The sequence below is a fragment of the Lycorma delicatula genome, chromosome 5 (assembly GCF_047948215.1).
Source record: "Lycorma delicatula isolate Av1 chromosome 5, ASM4794821v1, whole genome shotgun sequence".
Lineage (NCBI taxonomy): Eukaryota > Metazoa > Arthropoda > Insecta > Hemiptera > Fulgoridae > Lycorma > Lycorma delicatula.
The window spans coordinates 90,759,392-90,784,531 of NC_134459.1; the positions used below are offsets into that span (position 1 = coordinate 90,759,392).

Below are 25,140 nucleotides of genomic sequence, written 5' to 3' on the forward strand. Positions count from 1 at the left end.
AACAAAAGTTTATTTACTAATTAAATGTTAGCTCATTAATATTTTATACAGGTAACAGAACAATGAAATTTGTTTCAGTTAAGAGTTAACTTAAATATAAAAATAAGGGCACTTTTCTCATAAAATCTCTAAATATTTACATTAAAAAATAAACTGAAAAAAAAATCTTGTTCATACATTTTTCTACTTGTATCCTGTTATGGTAGAAACATGTTTTGACTTTAATAATAATCTAGGAGATTTTCGTGGTGTAACAGGATGATTTAATGGCTTTATTGGAGTATTTCTAATACTTTTTAAATCCCTAGGTGTTCTTTTTAATTGAGATGACAAATTAACAGTTAGAGAACGTTTAATAGATGGCGTACGATTTGAATCTTTTAATGGTGATGTCACATTTGGCTCTTTACTATTCAAATTTATGAGCATTTGTTTATTATTTAAAAAGACATTTTCTTTGCCAATTTTAGTTTTTTGTTTTTGAAGTAGGCTGTGGTCGTTCATTGTTTGATGAATAGTTTTATTATAAATCATATTTATTTTATCACCAGAATTATTCAGTTTATTATTAATTTTAGTAGTGCAGCCTGGTGAATTCTTTATTTCGTCCTTGTTAGTAACTAATTTTAAATTCATTTCTTGAATCTTTCTATCAGAGTGTTTCTTTCTAACAGAAGAACGATTCTTCATATTATTATGTCGAAATGCTTTTGAAACATGTCTTCCCATTTTATTTTCTTTTGTCATCATATTATCACCCATGTTATCAAATAACTTAGCTTTTGCAAGTACCATACCGGCATTTTGGCACCGTAATTTTGCAATAGATGCTCTTCTATTTTCAGCTAAAGACTCTTCATTTCCTTCTAAGTTTTCTTCAAAATATTGTTTGCCACATTTCCAATCAATATTTTTATAGTTTAAATGAGATAAAACAACAGTATTTTGGTTTATTTGTTGCTGCTGCTGAGAAAGTCCATGAAATGAAGATGCTCTACGAGCTTGGCTTCTTGTCAGGATACCAAAATATTCTTTATCATTTTCTGGTTCAAGACCAGTACTGTGTGAACTCACATTATGAATGCATAAATGATCCGGTTTAAAATGAGGATGTGGTAATCCTGTGCAGACAGTATTTGGTTTTCCTCTTCTAAGACTTCTACTAGAGTGAAGTGTTAGGGAGCACGAGCCATCTGAACTGATACAAGAATCAACATTTACACTGACACAACTTTCCTTTGACCTGCGTCTAATAGAACCGATTTTACGAGCACTTGGTGAACGAATAACTTTGTTTTCTGGATTACGTCGAATATTCAATTCTTGACTTAAAAGTTTGGCCAATTCTTCAGTAGAGGAATTATTTAATTTATCGGATTCCCTCAATGTCTTTTTATATACATTCTGTACTTGTTCAGCAGTAGAAATACTTTTTTCATGAACAGATGATCGATCTGGTGTAAATTCTGAGTCACTTATTGACACACCAATAATATTTTCAAATTCATGAGATAACCGAGATTCTATTTTTGACACGCGTTCTTTTATAGCTTCATACTCACTCTTAGGAACACGTACATATTCCTCTAATTCTCCTGAAGACCGTGAAATTTCTTGTAAAGAACTGACATGGATTTTCTGAATAACTTCCATAGAGTCTTCTGCAGTTATTGTACCGCTAGAATCACGAGATGTCATGGACTCTTCCTTTTCCTAGAGAGAATAAAACATTAGAATATTTACATAACTTACTGGCCAGTTGAGAATGTTGTTATGAGTATATTACTTACCCATTCCCTAACCCTCAGGCCCCCAGCTTGTGTCTAGCCAACTTGGGTCTAGCACTGGAATTTTTTCATCTCTATCAGCATCCAAAATAAAAATTATTATAATTAAATTTAGGTCTTCTAAATTACAAATGGATGATAATATTATTTGGAGTTATATAATTATATTCTAGATACATTTTTGTTACTAAAACGCACAAAACAAAAAATGAAACATTCATAAATAAATATAAACAGGAAATGACCCATAATTAAGATTTTTCTGCAGTTTTTAAAAAGTAAATTACATCAGACATTTCCTCAATGCTTAGTTAATAGAACTCACTGCTTTAGAGGAATAGGATGCAGAACAATAGTTCAACATTCAACACATTAACTTCATTAAAAAAAAAATTATAGGCTATCATAATTTGGTTATATCACCATAAAATACAATTTCATTTTACATGTAGCTGCCCCAATACTGAGCACAGTTCTTTTTAACATGCAGTGCATTTCACTTTCAATTAAAATGAACTTTTTTTTTAAAGACAGAAAAGGTTCATTTCATTAGGAATAAACATTTGTGAGTTCACTATAACCATTTTCAAGACTCATTCTTTTTTTGCATTTCAACAATGAAATACATAATAACATCAAAATACATGCCAACCTGTTTTTTCATATTTAGAGAAGACTGGTATGAAGTATGTCAAACACAGCATTTCCTTTCATTTTACAGGGAAATTTTCATCACAATCTATTCCTTTTTTAAATCCTGTGTATAAGTCAAACCTCATTTTAAAGTTTTTTGGAGAATTAAAAAGAGATTTGTTGTATAAATCAAGTTTCATAAACAATCAATCACATAAACGTACTTGTTGCACATCCCTAAGCGTGTGTAACTAATCTTTTATATCTAGCTTTACAAACTGATATTGTTACTTAGTTTCAACTATATAAATTCACCTAAAATATATTTTATTTTTGAAGATGAGTCAAATTTTTAACAATAAATATGCAAAATACAACTCTTCAGTTTCGATCCCTGTAAAACGGAACTCAAAGTATGGTGTTAGTAAACAAGTTTTACAATTAACAGGAAAATGAAGGCATTATTAAACAAAAAAATTGCCCATTGAAAACACATTGAATAAAATATTTAATTACATTGCCATACGTGTTTTAATTTTTAATTCATAGTAGAATTATGAATTTAAATATTAGTATCTGGCATATAAAAATCAATGTTTTTTAATTGCATTCTTGGTTTCTAAAACCTCAACATATGTTGGGATTTAAGGTAAATAACCAGCTGCAAGCACTTGACCTTAATTATCTGTTCATTCCATAATATTATGTCTGAATCTTCTAGGTTACTAAATTTACTTTATCTTTGCTTTTCCTACAGGCATGCATATATAATTAATCCTGATTAAGAAAGCATTATCTATGAAATAGTGATATAAATTAAAATAAAATTAAGAGGAAGAAAAACTAAGTGATACCTTACCTTCTTTTTCCTAGAACTCCTTCCCAAAAGACTAATGCGAGATACTTTTAATCCACTTCCTGATAATGATTTAACTGGCTTTAGTATGGTGCTAAAAATGAAAAAGAAGAAAGAGTAAATAATTCAGCAAGATAATAGTATTAGTTTTGCAAAGTTAAAAAAAATCAATTATAAGTTATCAAATTAAAAACTTTACATCAAAAGCAATTATTTATACCAAATTATTTATTAACTTAACAGTCATGCATTTATTTAGATTTCATCATCATAACACCTCAGAAAGTGTTTATTTTTTTTTGTTTGCATAGCAGTCATCTATTAAAAAAGAAACTATACCTAATGTATTTAAATAATGCAAAATATAGGAATCATATTAATGAAAAAAATAAATAGATAAAATGAAATAAAACATATCTTAATACAAAATTTTAAATACTGCTGAAATGCATTCTTTATTAATCTATCTTTTATCTTTTAACTATTTTATTCTAAATATTTATGGGAGATTACGCTTTGGATGAAGGTTAATTTGCCAAAAATTCATTAAAGCAATGTATTTTAATTTTAGGAATTCTAAAAAACTATAAATTTTATCTATTTCAATTAATACAGAGAAAAAAATTTACAGAATCAATTTCAAACATCTACCAATTAAAATAGCATGCCTTTAGCAGTACGTATCTTCTTTTTAATTTGTTTCCATTCAGTTCCCACAATACCTTAAGATGTTTCAGGTTAAGAGGAACCATCAAAAGTTATAAGAGGTTAGATTTGATGTCTATAAGGAAAATAAAGAGGTTATCTTGTATATTCTTTAACAAGAAATCATAAGTTTTATTTTGAATCTGGTGATGAAGTTCAGCCCTGATCATGGGTCTCATGTAAAATGTCTCATGGGTCTCACAAATGTGGATATTTGTGCCAAACCAGTTTGCATGGTTCTTTAGCTATGTTTCTGTAGGTAGTATGGTTGTTCAAATTGACTATACAGGTGTGTAATCAATATTTTCCTACACCACAGAGGAAATTTAATGTTGTTAACATGCTATTTATTTATATACAATATAGTAAAATCAAATAAAATATATTACAATACATTGAAAGAGAAAAAAATTTAAAAAAAATTATCCCATGTAGTTAATTAGGTAGTTTGGCGATTCTCAACTTGAATGAACAAATTTCTTGGTGAACCAACTCTTGAGCATGCCCACATACAATTGACCATGACCAAAATAATTATTTTCCAACAGTAATCCAAGAGTATGGCTCAACGGATCATCACATGCAAACATTTGAACATGAGAAGGAAAACAGATCAGAATACCAGGGAGAAATTCATTGTCCTGTACACATTGTTTATACACATGTACCAATACACTGCCTCAAATGCCAAAATTTCATTCATTCTGCCACATGTTGCTCAAGAGAAGTTATATGTTCCTGAGAACAAATAATTCATGACAGCAAACCATACAATATCAATCTGCACACATAGACTGCAATTGAAGACAATCTTTGAGTTCATACAACGGCCCACTTTCGAAACAGAAGTCACAATCTATGACACAAAATTGGGGAAAATACAATACAACAAGTGCACGCCATCTCCAAAAATATGTTCCAGGATGTATTCTAAAGTCAAAAAAATGTTGGAAATGATGTATTACCATTACTTTGAAGGGGAAAAGCCTGCATAAAGTTTTAAAAATTAAAGTTGTTAATACACAGATTTATTATTTTTTTTTAATTACATCTCTATATCCTGATAATAATCAGGATGGTAAGAGTGATGCTAAATTACTGTTAGCACAAAAATTATATGCACTTCAGTTTGAAGCCATACAAAAACAAACTATCCACCAGATTTAAAAAAAAAATCACACCAAAATTTACATATTTATTCTGTATCCGGTGATCTGAATGTTAATTTTTAGGATATGGTTTTGCACCATTTTTGGGTCTCTATCATATAGCTTAATTTAATTATAAATTGCTTTATCATATTTTACAAAAATTATTGCTAACCTGAATATTTTTTTATAAAGTTCTATTTTATGATTTAATATTTGGAATATTAATTTAATTTTTGAACCACATTGAGGGAAATAGATGTATTCCTTCATTATACATGGAAAGAACTTTCACCTTGAAAGTTCTAAAGTAATGTAATTAAGTAAAGTTAAGTAAAAGTAATCAAAGTAAAGTAATGTAATTAAGTAAAGTAATGTAAGTTCTAAAATAATGTTACCAAGGCTAAATTACATAACAGTATCATGCATATTATTCAGAGTTTACATAATAGTTTGAATAATCTATCTGACAACATCGTAACAAAATATAAATAAAATACATCAAAATCAATGGTGCTCAGTTATGAACAACTAATAACAATAATGATAGTTAATATTTACAAAAATGAAATGATAACTGTGGCAAAAACAAGCAAGAACAAAAGCAAAAATAGGTTTTATACCACAGAAAGAAAGCATGAAGAGTAAAAGTAAAAACCACAATAAAATCAGATAAAGTTTAATTCAAAGAAAAATGATCAATTGTCCAGTTTTTTGGCTCTTCTGTAAGCAATGTCTATTATTTTTCTCTAATAAATTAAGGATAACATTCAGCAGTTTAGAGATCAAACTGTCTCCTTAACACAGTTAAATTTTATTGATAAAATCAAAATCTAGTTGGACTAGTTTCAGGTGATATCTATCAATATCAAGGATCTGAAATTCAATGTTATGTTTAAAACAGTTTAATTAGGCTTTTAATGTACAACTGCCTTAACATCATAGAATCCATTTCTTTAAAAATCCCTGTGGGGGTAAGTTCTAAAGTAGTTTATATTATAAATTTCTGTAAAAAAAAAATAAAAAAATAAACCTTTTAATGACCATAAACTCCTCCCCAAATTGATAAGCTATACTGTAATACATCTGTGCTAGAGTGTGGTACACTGTTTTCTGAGCCATCATTTTCAATACATTATTAAATTCATATAATTTATAAGCCATAAATTTCTATTTTTTAGATATATAAGAATAAAATATATAAAGCTTTTTATCCATAATGTCACAAAGATATTTTATATTATTCATTCTTTCAATTACCGCGTATCTACAATCATCAGTTCCCAGATTATTATTCTTAACATAAAATGTTAAGTGCTATTTGCTTGATTCCAAACTGACTGTTAGAATTCGAGTTTAATATTTAGCATAGTCTCTGAAAAGATCTAGTGCTAAGCTTCTAATTCCATACTTTTCTTTAATAAATAATTTCTTATATGGAACCATGTCAATTGTTTTTGTCAAATCAAGTTAATAAATCACAGTTGGAAATGTTTTTCTACCTTGATTTTAGTTATATCAGCCTTTGAAAATAAGACTAAGGACAAATCTTCTTTTTTGAAAATTCAAATCATTACTTTCAATGATACAATGACAATCTAAAAAACTAATTAATTGAATCTAAAAATTAATTAATTTTTCCATGCATTTAGTGAGATTGCTTAGCAAGCTATAGATAAGAAATATCTATAACTTTTGGGGAGACTTGCATCACCAGCTTTAAAAATTTGTTTTGATGGCTATTTTAAATTTGTGCAGAAATTTACTTATTTCAAAGCATCTATTTATTATTAATGAAAACGAAAACAAAGGAAGGGGCTATTTAAGTATTGTATTTGTCAGACCATTCAATCCTAGATAAATGATTACGTTTTTTTTTTAAACTTCAACAAAAGAATAAACAGACTTGAAAAGCAAGGAGTCATTTACCACTGGGCACGGGTCACAAACGTTAAGTGTGCTCTAAAACCTGAGACGGAATCTGTTAAAGCAAAGTTTTTACCTATATTTAGAAAAAATCAATTAACTCATTAGCAAATTTAAATCATTTGTTTTTTATCATTCTATAATTTTGTTAATAATAGCCTGTTTATAGCATTGCATCTTACCTCTTTTATTGCCATATTCATCATTTTTGCTGCTATAGTAATTACTTTTTGTTTAACTGATTAGTACATTTTTTATTAAATTTATATGATTCCAGAATTCATTTTCCAACTTACCATTGAAGGGCTACTTTTTTAGTTTCAACATCTAAACTAGATATTTCGCCCCTATAATAATTGAGGTTAGTCTCAATTAATAACAGGTTGGTTATGAGGCCTTTTGTAATTCAGGTTTTTAAGGGTCTCTATGTGGGTAGCCTGACTGACTCAAAAGTTTGATATAATTTGATTATAATTTTATATTACTATGTTTTTTAATATTTTTTTTGTCTTTGATTACCACTATATATCACATATAGAAACTTATTGAAAAGTGGTCAGTTATAGTAGTTTTAAAGAATTTTTATTTTATAATTAAATCCCTTTCTTAAATATTTAAAAAAATGTCAATTTTATCAATAACTTTCATAAAACCATTTACATGCACCAAACACAAAACACTTATAAATTCATAAATTAAGGAGCCACTTGTCTTAATATCAATGTTAATATTGCTAAATGGAAGTAAGCAATATTCCTAGGTATTTTGCTGATTTAAGCATCTAAACAAGCAAAAATAAGTTTGTCACTATCATTGGGCTACCACAATTATATCAAATCGCACTGATTTGGAATTACTCACAACTATCAAACTTTACTTCAATGCTTAATGCATTACATTCCAATAATTTACACCAAAAATATCAAATAATAAAAATATCAGAAATATATTATTTAGATTATCTTTTGACAAAAATCCACAAGCCATCACATTTATTAAGTTTGCAGTATTTGTTTACGACTCAGTAGCCATCTAAACTAAAATTAAAGATGTTTTAAAATTATTTATACATTCATTATGTATAAATTATTATGTGTATTAAGATTATTATGTGATTATAATAAAAATACCCATCAATTTCACTTATTAGGTTATCTTCAGGCTGTCTTCATCCATGATCATTACACAGATCATTAATTAAAAAATATCAAACTTTTTTTTTAAAGAAAAACACACTAACATTATTAAGGTTCAAAAACACTTTAACTGTTGGCAGATGAACTTTCTGTAGTAGAATCTGGTAGTACTTCCCCAACTCCTTTCAAACTGTTTAAGTTTGATATCCTTATAGTTCTTACACAACCTCCTTCCTAATGTAGATTTTTCTATTTCAAACTCAGGCATATTTAAAACTGATTTTAATAAACAACTTGGCTTCTTAGAGAAGATTTTGATAACATTGTGAGAGGCTTTCATTTATGTACACTGGTCATCATCAATTTTAAATTAATGTTAATATGTAAACACTATAAGAATTTTTTTTTAAGGAGCATTGACATCTTACTCTTTTTTAGCTTTTGTTGGAATTTTCTGTACCCACTAAACCATTTTTTCTTGGTATAGGAATTAAAAGAAACAAGTTTTACCATTTCCTTTATTACTTCAAGTACATCTTTGTCTCTCATTACAGGAATTCTGTGAATTTTCAGTTCAATCTACTGCACTGCTATAGCTCAAAAAATTAGTTTCAATTTTTTTAAACCTTGACTCCCAATAATTAATTTTCCTCTTGGATCATTTTATGTTTAGCTTTATAAGATTATTTAGCTTTTGAAAAGCCATACATTTTTCCAAAAAGTAATCATATGACTTTTTATTACATTAGATGTAATAATCGATGGCTTTCTGTAGTCAAAAAAAATTTCCTTTGAATTTCGCATTTCAGATATTAATCCTCAACTTCTTTGACAATTACACTTTTACCTCACTAATAATCACTTTTTCTTTAAACTCTGTCGCTAGTTGGTTCACTGATCCATAGCTAGTTAATTTTCACTTTTCTAGATTTTACACTACGATTTATACTGAATTTCTTTTGAGATTTTTTTAAGTTTGTTTCATTAACTTTTACACAATTAAACTGAATAAAATCTTGCAGACAGAACATTTCAATCATATTTTAATCTTATATTAATGGTCCCACGTAAAGTCAACATTTTTTGCATTTCAAAAGTAATTTAAAAAAATAAAATTTTTTAACAAAATTATGAGAATGGGTCAATGTTAATATAATATGATGTATTTTTAAATACAACTTAACATGAACTTTAGAAAACAACATTTACTTATTACAAAGTACAAACAGATATCAAAGTATTACACTACAATAATTTATTTCAGTATGTATAAATGTGAAATATTCTTTAATAACTAATAACAGTAAACTCCCTCTCAAAAAGTAAGCTTTCAAACATCAATTTCTCAGATCATTTTTATACTGATAAACTGTTTTCAATTATAGAAAAATCAGGCAGAAATAACAAAGTAGCATTCACAATCTGCTTTCAACATAAAATATGGCAAATTATGAAAAAAAATTGGATGTAAATTTAAAAAAACTCAATAGAAAGCCAATTGTGTTTGAATTTTTTTGATAAATTGGTCTTACAAATTGAATAACATTTCAAAATTGGTTAAAGATACACTTAAAAGAAATTTAAAGATAAGTTAATAGAATTGGCTACTTTATATGAAACTTTTAACAGGACTGTACAGTCAAAGTCAAGGCACATGACAAGACTAAAAAAAGTGCTTATTTCCATTCTCACAGCATCAACATCCTAAATTAATTTAAAAGTTCAATATATCAAATCCAAATGTAGATTTTGATGAGACTTATTTTGAAAATGGATGGATTTTGTTTTAATAATTTACATATATTTTTTATGTTGACAGTAGCAGCAAATCTGGCCTAATAGATCACTTACCCATCAGCATTTGTTTTTGAAAAAAAACTTCGCTTAAGTTTTTGAGGTGGTGTTTTGGTTAGTTTCCTAAAAAAAAAAAAAAAGTTAGCACAGTAGCACAGAAAATAATTTTTTTTACATAATAAATGATTATTGAAATTCTAACGTATAAAAACAGTGAATATGTAACTCAAAATTACTTTACTCTAAACCTTAATTAAACGAGTACTATATTCATTGAGACCCCATCTTACAGGGGGATGAAAAACCAGGCAGTTATTTGAAAGACAAATATTGTGATCATTTAATCTTTGTAAAATCCAGCTTTAATATCCATAATAGTTTTTCAATAAAGACAACCGAGATTAATGGCAAATAATGCAGAATTTTACAGATTATTAAACACCTAAAACAACTAAAATAAGTACTTTGCAGGAATATTATAAATTCACTCTATTCACAATGAGAAACTTAAGAATTTTTGTACATTTTTATTATTTGTAACAGTTATACAGCAATTACAATAGGATGTTTATGCAGAAAGCATCCAACTTCCAAAATGTGAATTTTAAATTAATTATGCTAACTTTTAGAGAAAATGTCATTTTATGTTTAGCAGAAAATATTCAAACTTATTTGACCTTACCCCTACCCATATATATTATATTAGGATCTTTAAGTCCAAATTAAATTTTTATACAGTAGATGTTAATGGAAAATTAAAGTTGAATATCTCAGTTTGAATTTCTAGTGGTTGAATGAATGCTTTCTATATAACTCCTTCCACTGGTAACATAAAAAATGTTCTAATTTAAAATATGGGAATTAGAATAATAATAATAGTAATAATGCCCTTTCTTTTTTCCTGTTTAGCCTCCGGTAACTACCGTTTAGATAATTCTTCAGAGGATGAATGAGGATGATATGTATGAGTGTAAATGAAGTGTAGTCTTGTACAGTCTCAGTTCGACCATTCCTGAGATGTGTGGTTAATTGAAACTCAACCACCAAAGAACACCGGTATCCACGATCTAGTATTCAAATCCATGTAAAAATATCTGGCTTTACTAGGACTTGAACGCTGTAACTCTCGACTTCCAAATCAGCTGATTTGGGAAGACGCGTTAACCACTAGACCAACCCGGTGGGTATAAAGTAATAATGCCCTGGACAAACCCAACCCCACATCTGTACAACAACATCTATGCATATTTCTGAGGCGGGTAACAACAGGTACTTCAGTACTTTCGCTTATGTTGGCCAATGGTTTTACTTGGGAGCTCCCTGTGGAATATGGAATTGGCAGCCCTGAGCTGTTCGATCTGGTTGCGGTTGTAGTTCTCAGTTTCGCTGTTTGCAGCAGGAAGTGCTCATCCCTCTTCCAGGTTATGGAGCCGGGTTGAGAGAGGGCTGCTGTGAGCTTGCTCTGTTGAACTCTTGTGCCATCCAGGTGCGAATCGGTCACTTCAGACCTTGGCAGAGCTTGTCCCATGGGTAAGGGTATTGGAGCCTTTACTGCTATGTGTGAGTCCTGGGATGTCGGTATTGTGGGTCAGACAGTACCTGACTTCCTGGCCCAGGTTAAATCTGTGGGAAACGGCTGACTTGGAGAACCTACACAGCATCAGTGATCCGGGGCATGCCCAACCATTTCTTCACCCACACCTTGTGACATATCGACTGGCAAAATATAGTTTTTTATTTAAACTGCTACTTCCAGAACTTCCATGGCAGCGGGTTCATGTAAAAACCTTTGTCTTGTAGAACATCTTTCTTCAGAAGTGAAGAGGAGGAAAAGTGTTGTGTTTAGTGACAAAGAAGAGTGCGAGTTTTAGAAAAGAAGGATTGAACCAAGTTTTAACCAAGGAGTGGCAGACCGATTCTGAAATATCTTGTAATCAAGAGGAAGGAGGTGATTTTTCAAAGATTAGCCCTTTCATGATAGCTCGAGGCATCACGGAAGAACTGGAGGATCTGTTAAGAATACAAGAAAGCCATCAACACACTTGGTAAGATCGTGTAATTATCCAGTAAGTGAAGACCAGACAGGTCAGCTGTTATGATGCTTAGAAAATTGTAACCATATCGCCGAAGACTGCATCCTATGCTCAGGTTGCTGCTGCAACCTCCTTTAAAACAGGAGATGTGACATCTAAACTGGCAACAGCATTAGTCAAGACAGTCGAATGCATCATTAATGAGAAACTGAAAATGAAACCAGTTAAAGATATAAGTCATAAACTACTGCAGAAGGATGGCATGAAAACAAAGATTTCTTCTCAACAAAGCATTGGGCTGTCAATCAGTTCTAATGGGAAGTCAAATGAAGCTAAAGCTCAGAGAAAATCTGAATCAAATGCGACGCAAATCTAAGTTCAGATCAAGAAAATCAACACACAGGGATCTGAGCAGCCAGAAACAAAGATGTTAGAAGATAAAGATTTTCAAAAACCATGAATGGAGCCTCTGAAAGCACAGAATCCTTTAAATGAGAGGGGGAGCACTTTGGCCTCTCCACATACTCTAGTGGGGAGTACACTGCTGTCTGCTTCATTGGAGCCAGTATCATCTGATGCTGGCAGCAGGAGATCCTCCGAGATTTGCTACAGAGGATCAGAAGAGGCCTTCAGGAAGATGGAAAAAAGAAAGAAGAAAGGATGGCCTAAGGGTAAACCTAAGCAATAAAATTTCAGAAGAAATTAGTTTATATATGCTTGTAGAATGAACTGTGCTTGATTTTGATTGTTTCTGATGACATTTCTTAAGAAATGGTGAAGTGTTTTAAACATAATTTGTAGTGTTATTAGTGTGTTAGTTTTAAGTATTTTTAAATGGAAAGGGCCCTTTACATTCTCATCATGTGTCATTTTGGGGGTTTTAATATCCCTTGACAAGTCTGTTACTGGATGATTTGTGATGACGAGACTAGTCTCTTTAGACTACGATGCTAGTGATTTTATCAGGAATGGATAGAATTTTTTTCTTTTTCCGATGTGGAAAGGGGCTAACAGCCATAAGTCGATGCCCATAAACAAAAAAAAAGATAAATAAATAAAAACACAAAACCTACTGAGTGGGAACTAATATTCTTGGAGTCAGTTTATCTGATCTGTGATTAGAACAAGAATTTTTGTATGGCGTATCAGACAGCACAGATCCTTGAGGTAAACCTTGGATTAACTCTTTCCTGAAAAAAAAAGCATAAACAAGTAAGTAAATAAAAGTAATTACAGTCATTTATACAGTCATGGATGACAACAGTAATTTTAATTTAATAATTTCTAAAGGAAATTTGTACATAGTAAGATTAAAATATACAGAAAGAATGGTAGAAACTTTTTATTAGCTTACAGTAACATCAAAATTAGTTTCTCAATAAGATACTAAACTGCATATTCTACTACCTGATGATTCTAAAACACCTACTACATTTTAGGGAATACAATCCTGATAAATTGATGATTATGTATAGATAGAATGTCTACAGCTGAAGCCAGGTTAGTAATTTGCCTCACAATTCAGAAAAGTTAAAGCAAGACTAGTTTTTTTTTGCATTATGAATTTATTATAAGTTTATGTTTCTTGAGTTTGTACAGGAAGAATAACCTAATTGAATTTCATAAATAACTGACAAACAATTAAAAAAGAAGTTAATTACTTTGAAAAATTGGTACAGTTGTACAGTTGTAACCAGGGGAGGTTGTTCTGCTTCATTATTACTGGCAGCATTTCTCAACTTCAGGGTTTTGGTGATATAAAAGGGGGTGGTTGCAAAATTACCCTACAACTATACATGCATTTCGATAAGCTGGTCATGAATCTCAACTGGTAAATTAGCAGCTACAACAACATTTTCACTAAATGGATTCAGTACTCATCTTTTTGAGAAATCATTTATCTACTGGGAAATATTCTGCCACCAAATTTTTAGCTCATGCAAATGCAGCTTTATGGTATCAAAACTGTGGTGAATAGTAGTATTTTCTATATCCAAATTTTTCTCAATAAAATTGGAAGTGAGTGGAAACATCAAAATTTCTGTTTAAAGGTGAATAATTCAGCTATCAATCTTCTTAATGAAAGCATGAACTTTGTCTGTCACTTAATAAAATCTTTTTATCATACTTATAGATTCACAATTCTTGTGAAAATACATCAGCTAAGTAAGCCAACAACAACACTCACTCATTATTCTGTAGAAACACTGAAAATGGCATTTGTTTTTCCTGGAAAAATATTAATTCATCGTGCAATTCCAATAAACCAGTTAACACTTTCCCCCCAGGATAACCATCTGACTTTTGTATGGAAAAGAATAACTTTTCTCTTTTCGTCCACTTTGTCGCAGTTTAGCAAACATCCTATACTATAGTGGTTAACCATTTTTACAGCTTTTCAAAGAATTTGCTCGAGATTTTCCAGCACATTTTTTGTTGTAAACACATTTGTGAAGGAAGTAATGCATCTATTCCACCCTTGGTATAAGAAAATCTTTTAATTTTTTCAGAAATCCACTTTCCTGTTATTGCCTTTGCACCATTACTATATATACTGCAATACATTTTGTCCAATCTAAGTTATATTTTAGTAGGTTCATAAAAAAACATCAAAAAGACATTGTCCTGTTGCATGGAACAGGTATGGATTTCTATAACATATTTCCTTTGATTGACCTGTCCTACTGCATTCATATCTCACAAAACATAAGAACTGAGAAATGTTTTCCGCATCTTTTGATTCATCAAATTGTATACTACAAAATTCACTTGAATTCACTTGCTAATTTATCTGATTGTTAACATTAGCAGTCACGTCATTAATTCGACTTGATACTGTGTCATTAGAAAGCGGAATTTTTTTGCCTTTTCACACCTAGTAAAACACTGCAAGAGGCAATATGAGGTTTTCTGCGACTGTATGGGGTTTGGACATCTTAGCTACTCTTAATACTATGAGATAAGATGCTTCAAATGCCCATCAGTATGTGTTGATTTACTTATAGGTGTTGATTTCTCAAAATATGAATTCTTTCAAAAAATTCTAAGGGTTTGGTTTCATGATCCAGGTGGCGAATTAATTTTGATGGCTTCATGCTATCGGAGAGGACATGAAACCAAACAACACACTGTGGCTTTCCATCCAATGAGGTAAAATCATATTAAATAACATAATTAAAATAAGTATAGTCTTGCCCTTTTTACCAATCAATTCACTGGATGAAGGTGGTTAACTTCATTTTTTTCACAAATTTATTCATTTTGCATAAGAACCTAATTAGGAAAAAAACAACAGTTACACTGACTGCACACTAAAGAACCGAAATCTCAATTATTATTATTTTCAATGAAAATATGCTTTTAAAAACTTAAATAAAGGCACCTGACACAAGCTTCACATTTGAAACTAAACTGGCGTTCTGCAATCCGTTAAGCCTCTTTTATACTGTTGACAGTACGACTTGTTCAAATGTGTCATAAGTATGTTCAAACATGATGCTCACACAGCAAATATTATGAGAATACCTAATTACAAGGAGCATGTACACATCAAGTTGGAAACTGTAAATTTCTCATGTTTGTACACTTTATACATGCATGTTCATACCTGTTGCTAACAATGCAGCAAAATAGTTTTAACTAGGTTTCATTGGTTGGGGTTGGGGGGGGGGGGTTGTGAAATATTCATTGTATACGATTTTACTTTTTGGGGGTTGTGGAGCTAAAAAGGTTGAGAATCACTGCTGATATACCATATTAAAATGGCTAGAGAAGCTTTCAGAAAGAGAGAGAAAATGAAGAAAGATGAATCTAAAACAAATGACACAGGGATTCTTTCTAAAAAATATAGGTGTGGTCAAACAAAATTATTATGCTTAAAAAATCAAAAGGATGAATCAGACATTGGTACTGAAGGTCAGGAGATATAAATACTGCCGAGGACTAGAAGAGTGACCATTACCAGTTTGAGTTCATTTCAATTTGTAATAAAAGTGATTAAGGTTTGCGGGAGCATTTGGATTAAGTATCTGGTAACAAATAAATGCCAAAGTGGGTCACAAGTATTCCATTTTGGACAGTGGTTGAAAACAAGAAGCTGTTTAGTGAGTTATCTGTGTAAACAGGCATGAAAGTGATATTCTGTTCATTTCTGAAGTGCAGGGTAGTTCCTTTGTAAACAGTAAAAGTGGATAATTCTTGCATAAATTTAATTGTAGATGTTTCTATTGTTATCTTATTATTACCTCAATTCTATTAATTATAGATTTTAATAAACTGGAACTGAACTTTGGTTTTTATAATTTTATTTTTATTAAATTAATTTTATATTTAATTTGAATTATTATTTTGTACATTACAAATTATTTAAGAGTAATAAATTGTATCTATATGATATTTTTTACGTGTGCTACCTCTCAATATCCTTTTCAAACCATGAACATGCAAAAATATATTTGTCTCAAATATAATTGAATAAGCTTGATGTAAAATTTCCTGAATCATAATTACATGATCGATGAAATTATGTATATTTTTTACTTTTACACAAAAATCATTTCTAATCAATCAATCCATTTATTACATTTTTGTCAATTGAAAACTCAAATGAGGTGAAGCAGCCACTAACATCAGATATAATAGAAAGACCGAGCCAAAAATTATCAAATAATTCTTTTTGAAATCTAATTAAAATTTTTTTGTAAATCAAAATTTAAAAATAATTGAAAAAATTATTTGTATATGTTTAGTGGTTTTTTAAGTTTATTTTTCTTAAAATGTTTTAGTCTTATTCAAAATATATATAGGCTTAAAAAAAACACCAGTTTATTTAAATGAAATGCACTTTATACATATAAGAAAAGGTATGCAGAGAAACGTTAAAATTGCTGTCTAATGTAAGCTCTACAATATGGGAATATGCATAAATTATTTACGTCAACTGATTTCCTTGCATCTTTACTAAAAAAAACTATTTTTAATATCACATTGACAACATGGTATATACATTACAGTAACTCAATACTTAAACAATCAAGATGAAAAAAATCTAAAAAATACTTTCAAATTGGCTATAAAGACAATGCTTTTTTATTTACAAAATGTTCATTTAATAATGAAAAACATAACAGGACCCACTTGAGGAATTTCTTCAACAAGATAAAGAAACGATTATCAAGATCAAGATCAGTAACTTCATTTGTTGAAGAGCAATGCTTGGACATATATAAGAAAATCATACAAATTAAATGAGATACTCCTGTTTTGAGGATTAATTTTTAAAAATCAGCACCAAAAAAGTTACCATAGAACTAGTAAGATGTATATTGAATATATAGTCACTTTTTTATTTACTGTTTAGCCTCCAGGAATCACAATCAGGTATTACTTCAGAGGATGATATGTATGAGTGTAAGTGAAGTGTAGTCTTGTAGTCTCAGGTTGACCATTTCTAAGATGTATGGTTAATTGAAACCCAACCACCAAAGAACATCGGTATCTACAATCTAGTATTCAAATTCGTATAAAAATAACTGCCTTTACTAGGATTTGAACGTTGGAACTCATGACTTTGAAATCAGTTGATTTGTGAAGATGCGTTTACCACTAGACCAACCCGGTGGGTGAATATATTACACTTGGAAGAAATAAATAAAATAGATAAACAAATGTAAATATAAAGTAAAAAATTACTTTTTCTTTGACGACAGTGGAGCTGCTGCTGATTCAGTGGCTTTCCTTTTTTTGCCAGTTGACATAATACATGGAGTATGTACTTCTGTATCTGGTGTTCTAGAAGAATCAAAATCTGGTGTTACTCGACCACTTACAATTTTCTTTAATCCATTTAATACACCTGAGATTTAATTAATAAAAAACAATTACTATTAAAAACTTAAATAGTAAATATCATATAATTATTTTTATATAATTTTTATCATATAATTATTACATTAATTTAAAAATATAATAATGATAAAAGAAAACTTTTAGGACAACTTGCCAATCTCTGCAAAAAAAAAGTTGAATTAATTTTATTAAAGTAATGTGGTAGCAGGCTTTTATAAGCTATTACTAATTTCATTAGAAATCAATAACATCAAAAATATTATTTCATTTAATCCACAATTCACAGATCATTAATGCTGTTGAAAAACCTGACCATTAATTAATAAAATTACATAGCAAATAATAAAATTGATGATAGTAAGAGTGATTTTTGCGGAAAAGATGTGCAAGACAAACTAGGAATCTAAGGAATTCAAATCACAAAATTACTGCCATAATACTGTGCCCAGAGGGCCTTAAGAGATTTTCAGCAAAGGAGGGCCATGAGAGTTTTTGTAAAGTAATATTAGAAAGATCTCTCAGCAAATAATATGATTCACATGTGCATTCTCAATTAAAAAAAAAATGAAACAATAAAAATTTAAGATAAAATGCATTTTAGAAACTTAAAATTTTTACATTTATTTATAAAATTCATTTTGTATAATTTCAATCATTTTAGCCCTTCGGAGACCAAGCTCTGAAAAAAGTGTCAAACAATTATCCTGAGCTATATATACTGCAAGTAAACCAAAACTGACCAGTAATAAAATTAACCACTTTATAAGCATTAATAACTGTTATAACTTTGGACATTTTTAATGATTTTCATAAATTTACCATTAGAATTCTCTTTAAAGAAGCTACATTTTAATAAAATACATCCTTTTTAATAAAAATATTCTTTTTTTCTATTTTCAAAAAATCAATTAAGTAATTACTTATATAAAAAATAAATTTATATGATTATAACTTTTAAACTAAAAATAATTTATCAATAGGAAACCTTATAATCTAATAGAGAATTTTATTGTGTACATGCTAGCCAAATTTCACTTCACACTTCATTTGATTGGTCTGAGAAAAATTTTCTTTTTATATTAGTTATTTATTACATATATGTAAAGACTTCTTGTAATTTTACCAACCTGTAAAATTATGTAATTTTCAACAGTATTGTGCACTCTACTAGCTGCTGCCAATAAATTCTGTGAAATATCTTATTATTCTAAAACACTTACTTTCTAATATTTTTTTTTTTTAAATTATAATCGAATGGAACATATTTACAAAGAAATGTACTTGCTAAAACAAATTGCATGGCACCCTTATTACATCTGGATCTCTTTCTGTCCTTTGTATAGTTTGATCCCCTTACAGAACACACCTAACAACCATTTTCACCTTTTCCTGGTAGCTTTTCCAAACCAGGAAAGCAACAGTCATTACCTTGACATTCTATGACAATTTATTTTTCTTTAAATCAATCTTCTGCAACTGTATCAACAATGGAAACTATAAATTGGTATCTAGGAAGAGCTTTTAAGTTATTGTTTAAGCATACATATGACATAGGAATTTAAAACTATCCTAGCAAAAAGATTAAAGGGTACTCTTTCCCAGCACTTTATTGGCCTCCTTTCATCCAAGTAACAATAAAGCATCACATCAAATGAGTCCATACCTCCCACCATATGCTTGTTATAATTCATTACCAAGCTTGGTTTTGTTTCAGTAATATCCCTACTGTATCTTCTTTTTGTTTGGGTTATGTCTTTGATTTCTGAATTAAATGAAATCGGTAAACAAACCAGTATAGTATTTCAGACAAGAATGATGCATGCTATGGTTGGTAACAGCTGACATGGCATGGTTAGTATCTCATAACAATATATTGTTTTTAGACAAAAATAATATTAACTAAATAAACTTAAACTTCAATTAGTTTCTTATTACAAATATTTTCTAGACGAAAATATATAAAAATGATATTTTTCTATTATTCAACTGAATAATATGTGTTACACCTGATCAACGGTTATCAACAGCTGTTCGTTTTAGTATATTTTACTATTGATAATGTGTATTTCACACTTTATGTTGCAATCGATGATATATCATTGACTGGTCTCCAAAAGGTTAAGGTCCTAACAACATAAAAATAGATAAATATACTTAATAATGAAACACTTTAATTAGGAAGAATAACACATTATTACAAAAAGTTACATAGGAAGAAGCTGAGGAAGATCACGGAAAAGGCAGTTAGAAAAGGTTAATAGTATATTATAAGTAGGGCTGTAGAAATTGAAATAGTTTCAGACAAGTGATAAAGGGGTAGAATAAGATTGGAGATCTAAGATTCATTATCCAACCCATGATACTGGGTGATTTGTATATTTTTTTATAATCTATGAAATGTATTTTTACTAAAGGAAATGAGATGTGATTGAAGAGGAGTGGAAAACCACCAAAAGTTGGTCACTGCACCAATTAAAATGTATTCTACAAATTATAAACAAATGATAGCTTGCTTAAAAGAAATTTCCAGTATAAAATAACAATATTAAACTAATTAAATCTAACAATAAAACCACTCACGTGTCAAAGAACTGCTACGTCGCTTCTTTTTTTTTTTTACGCTTCTATCATTTGTATAAGAACTATATACAGATGAATTTGAAAAACTAAGTTCTCCTGACAAAATGTGTTCAGGTACCACACCAATCAAATTAGAATTTTTAATAAGAATCTATAACAAAAAAAAGAAAAAAAGTTATACATAACCAGTTATAAAATTTCTATACAAATTCTTGTATTTTTATCATTATTAATAATGTAGTACACCATTACAATAAAAAAAATCATTGCCCATTTGAGTACGCATGTGTTCCTAAGATACTCTTACAAAGAAAAGCCAGCTTAAAAAATACTGACTTTTAAACATGATTTTTAAGTTAGGAGTGCCAGAAAAAAGACAATTAGTAGAAGTATTTTAATATATAATCTAAATAACCTTTTCATAAGAAAAAATCCGTACAAAAAAATATTAATATTTCTTAATCTTTCAGTAAATGGTTTTAAACTGTATACACAACATTTTACCAATCTGTGAACAATTAAAAAGACTCATGAAATATTTAGTGTAGATGTAGTTTGGAGACTAAATTAAGGTAACCATTAATGATAAATTTAGCAACTAAATGAAATAAGGCAACTAAGTCAAGTACTCCTTGTTTCTTAAGATATAATGTAAATCCCAAAGTGTCGTTTTCTAGAAAGAAAGATGTAGGTAAATATATTTTACCAATCATCTGATCCCTGGAAAATATCTTTCAGAAAAAATTGTATTCAAGAACTACATCCATATTTTAATACAGCTGTAGCTAATAAACTAACTAACCTGTCATTTATGATCACCAACGAAATCATTTTTATTTTTTTAAAGGTTTTTATATTAGAATATAATTATCATTCTGCACTAAATGTGTTAATTAAGGTAGTAAAAAAATAAAGTTTACCTGACAAATTTGAACATGAGAAGTAAGAATCTGATTACTTCGTGGTGTCATCTTAGGTGAAGCAACTGGCATAACACTAGGAGCAATTATAATTGCCAAGTTATTAGCAGTCATCTTGTTCATATCTGACTCCGAAGCAACACGATTAAGAAACTAAACAATTACAAAATATAAGTGTTTCCGGATAAACATAAGAAATATAGAGTTGATAAATTTAATTAAAAATAGTTCAAATATCCTATTTTCTACCTGCAAAAATCTGCCTTATAAATAAATTAGAAGCACTACCTAAATGTTATTAACTTAGCTTTTTACATTTAATAAAATCAGTTTTAATCAGTAATCAATAGCTTTGGAGAATCAAAATATTTTAAAAATATCACACAAAAACAAAATCTATAAAATATATTACAATGTTTTTTTAATATTCTTAAGTTCAAATTCCTTTGCCCCCTCACCCTCGAAGAGAATCATTTCTCATTACCTCATTTACAATCACAGGGTGGTTTATTTGGATTAAATGGCTGTAAATTAGGCAACTTAAATCGTAAATATTTAAATAAAATAATAAAATCTTTAGAATGGAGAGTGTATATTTTATAAATCCAAAAATAAGCATTTATTTTTCTTAATTACATTCTGAATACCAAGCAACTTATCACTGAGTACAATTTTGTCATAATTAAATTCTTCCTAAATAAAAAAAAGAAACTGTTTCAAAAAGATTCTACTATTAAACACTCATATTAGCTTCAGAAAAGATATTTAAGTAACCATTAACAGAAGTCAAACCCATAAAAAAAAATCATCCCATCTAAATCAAAAGACAAGTTCTGTGTATGAATTGTTTTCAGCCTCAAAACTGGTTTGATATATCCTAAGATAACAAAGAAATACGCCTAGCCAGAAATAAGAAGTATCCTTAACTAGGAGTTTAATAATATGTACAGTTCCATTTCTGACAAAAGTATGTCAAATATGATTAACGCATTAGTTAGATAAAAATGTAAAGTATATAATCAGCATGTTTTACCAGGTTCTAATTAACAATCATTAGTCAATAATGATCACACACACACACAATCCGATATACAATTGATAGTGCATGACTGTTCATATTCTGAACAGTCTTATTTGGGTTCTGCAACACCTAGAAAATATCAGGGAGTAAACATACTGAAATTATAATTGAAACAATTTCCTTGAAAATTAAAGGACATGAATTAATATTATTTAAAATTATATTACAATTAAAACATATGAAAGAAAAATTATGTCTAATTTATTAATTTATTCTTTGTCAAGTACAACACACAAGATAGACACTGTTTAAACAATCAGTTTTTAAAAACTGTTTAAAACTATCAATCATTATGATCAGCAATAGAACATTCATACTTCTACAAGGAATGTATGAACAAACTTCTAGAATAAAATTATTTAATCTGTTATGTTTGATTTAATATATCTTAAAAATGCCAAATAAAAAATATTAAATATACCATCATCAGATACGCGAGCGAATTCATATGGTCTTGTGGTAATAATAAACATGTCAATATTACAGCCTCTTCTCTTCTGTCTTTAAGCAGCATGCATCTATAAAAAGTACAGTAAAAATAGCAAATTAGGATGGCCAAACATAATAAAATATATTATGCACAAAATATAAAATACCACTGCTAAAATTATGAACTCATAAATGACAGTATTTACTAATTCAGGAAAGTCATTTTAGCCAAAACACTATAAATTCTCATAAAAAAATCTCTTTAAAGCACAAAAAAATTCCTTTACATGTTATAATTACAAATGTTATACTTAAATAAATGTTTCTGCACAGATAATCATAAATAGTCATACAACAAAATTCTGCAGTGAATATCTTTTCATTTTATTATTATATGCTATACAATTGTTATAATTTTCAATTTCACTCTTATTATAAAACTCATCCGTGCATTCCTTCTCATTACTATTAAGTAACATAATTACTGATTTTGTTTTCAGTACAAAAACTATTTCAATATACTTTTACATATTATGATCACTTGCAGATGACATTAAAATTCATAACAATCAATACATTACAAGTTGATTTACACTTCTATGGAATCTAAATGAACAGTTCATAATTTACTTGACTTTCCTTCGAGAGATACCTCAAAATTGTGATGGGTACAGATTTTTCTTAGTAAGTCTGAGCCTGTAATTGAGTGACTTTTAAGAAGCTGAAAACAATGTGTTGCCGCAGCATATATTTTGGCTGTTCAATGCAAAATCTCCTGAAGATTTATAGGTGGGTTGAGTATCACTTATCTAGAAGCCTTAAAGCAATCCTTTGGATGAGCTCATTTCTCATTTAATCTCAGGTCACACTTTGGTAAACTATGATCAGATAGTGGTGAAAGGGTTGCCTTACTGAGTATCCTTTCTATAACCTTTGATCTCTTCTTCTCTACAATATTTGTGGGTAATGAATAGATATAAAATACATCTTTGTTATGAATGATACTACAGAGTATCTATAACAATCTTGTTGTAATGGAGATGGCTCTCTTTATGGACCTTCAATAACTTTACTCCAAATGCTATCTGGTGGCTACATAATAAGCTCAAACTTAGGCTGAGAAGCTTATCAGGTAGCTGTCTGTGAGGCCATAATGTTGTACGCTGCGCCCGTCTGGGCTTATCATTTAAAATTCCAATGTTATAGGGACATTCTGTTGCAAGCCCAGCGTCTTCTATTGTTAGCTGTTGTCGGTGGTAACAAAACTGTCTTGAGAGAGGCAGTCTCTGTAATCACCGGCATTAAACCCATTGATATTCTAGCTATGGAACGTAGCAAGCGATATGTTTCTAAGAAGGGAAGTCTGCTTATATCTGGGCATATGCGAGAAATCGAAGACCAAGGTTTTGACTCTTGGCAAGTTAGGTGGAACGATTCTTCTACTGTGTCGATACACGCATGGTATTTTTCCACATGTTAGGGAGCTGCGAGGAATTACGTGGGTCTTCCCCAATCGGCATACAACTCAATTCCTTTTAGGACGTAGTGCCTTTAGGAATAGTTTGGCTAGGTTTGGTTTGGTTGACTTGGGCTTGTAGGGTCGATGAAAACATGGACCATGTCCTTATGTTTGTCCCTGGTACGAGGCTGAATGTACCAGAGTTGTTAGGGAATTCCTTCTTTGATCTGCGAGTCAACTGGAAGACTCACAGAGAATGGACTGTTGTGACTGGCTTCCTCTCTATTTCCTCGCCCTGAGCAGAGCAGCTGAAGGGCTATAGTAGAGTAGCACCCTGGGTGGCTAGGGACCACCTGGGCAGTTGATTGGCCGGAGGTATGCATTTGGCATCGAAACACGCTTAGGTAGAAACTGTGGTGATTATTTTGTATGTTAGATGTTGGCAGAATGGCGACTGCACTACCAAGGGTATGGGTTACCATGCAGCCGTGAGGTGTAGCGCCATTTTGACGAGGACAGTTTTGAATGAGCCATCATCACTGTCGGCGGGATGGCGACTACTGCTGATGGCATGAATCCCATGCAGCCGTGAGGTGTAGTGGCATCTCGATGATGGTAGAAGATGAAGTAAATGTCATGCGGGACTTTGTGATGGAGCTGAGTGGGAGTGGGAGGTCTGACCACCCCTCCTTTGTAGACCAGACCAGAGTCCGTAAATTAACCAAATCAGAGGTATGAATTGAAGTTAAGTTCACTAAGGGAACCAGGACTAACTTTTGTTGCTGCAAACAACATTTTTGGTGGTA

General features: G+C 30.1%; 1 protein-coding gene across 1 annotated transcript in view; it reads right to left on the bottom strand.

Moving 5' to 3' along the window:
• LOC142324475 (uncharacterized) overlaps nt 1-25,140 on the bottom strand; it is a 30,785-nt gene continuing 5,645 nt past the window's right edge. Inside the window, exons 4-11 of the mRNA XM_075365300.1 lie at nt 22,868-22,964; nt 21,366-21,518; nt 20,446-20,596; nt 17,710-17,872; nt 13,092-13,208; nt 10,043-10,108; nt 3,280-3,370; nt 1-1,713 (exon numbers count right to left, since the gene is read on the bottom strand). Coding sequence (XP_075221415.1) covers nt 184-1,713; nt 3,280-3,370; nt 10,043-10,108; nt 13,092-13,208; nt 17,710-17,872; nt 20,446-20,596; nt 21,366-21,518; nt 22,868-22,964 — 2,368 coding nt within the window. The 3' untranslated portion in view covers nt 1-183. The remainder of the gene's footprint in view (nt 1,714-3,279; nt 3,371-10,042; nt 10,109-13,091; nt 13,209-17,709; nt 17,873-20,445; nt 20,597-21,365; nt 21,519-22,867; nt 22,965-25,140) is intronic.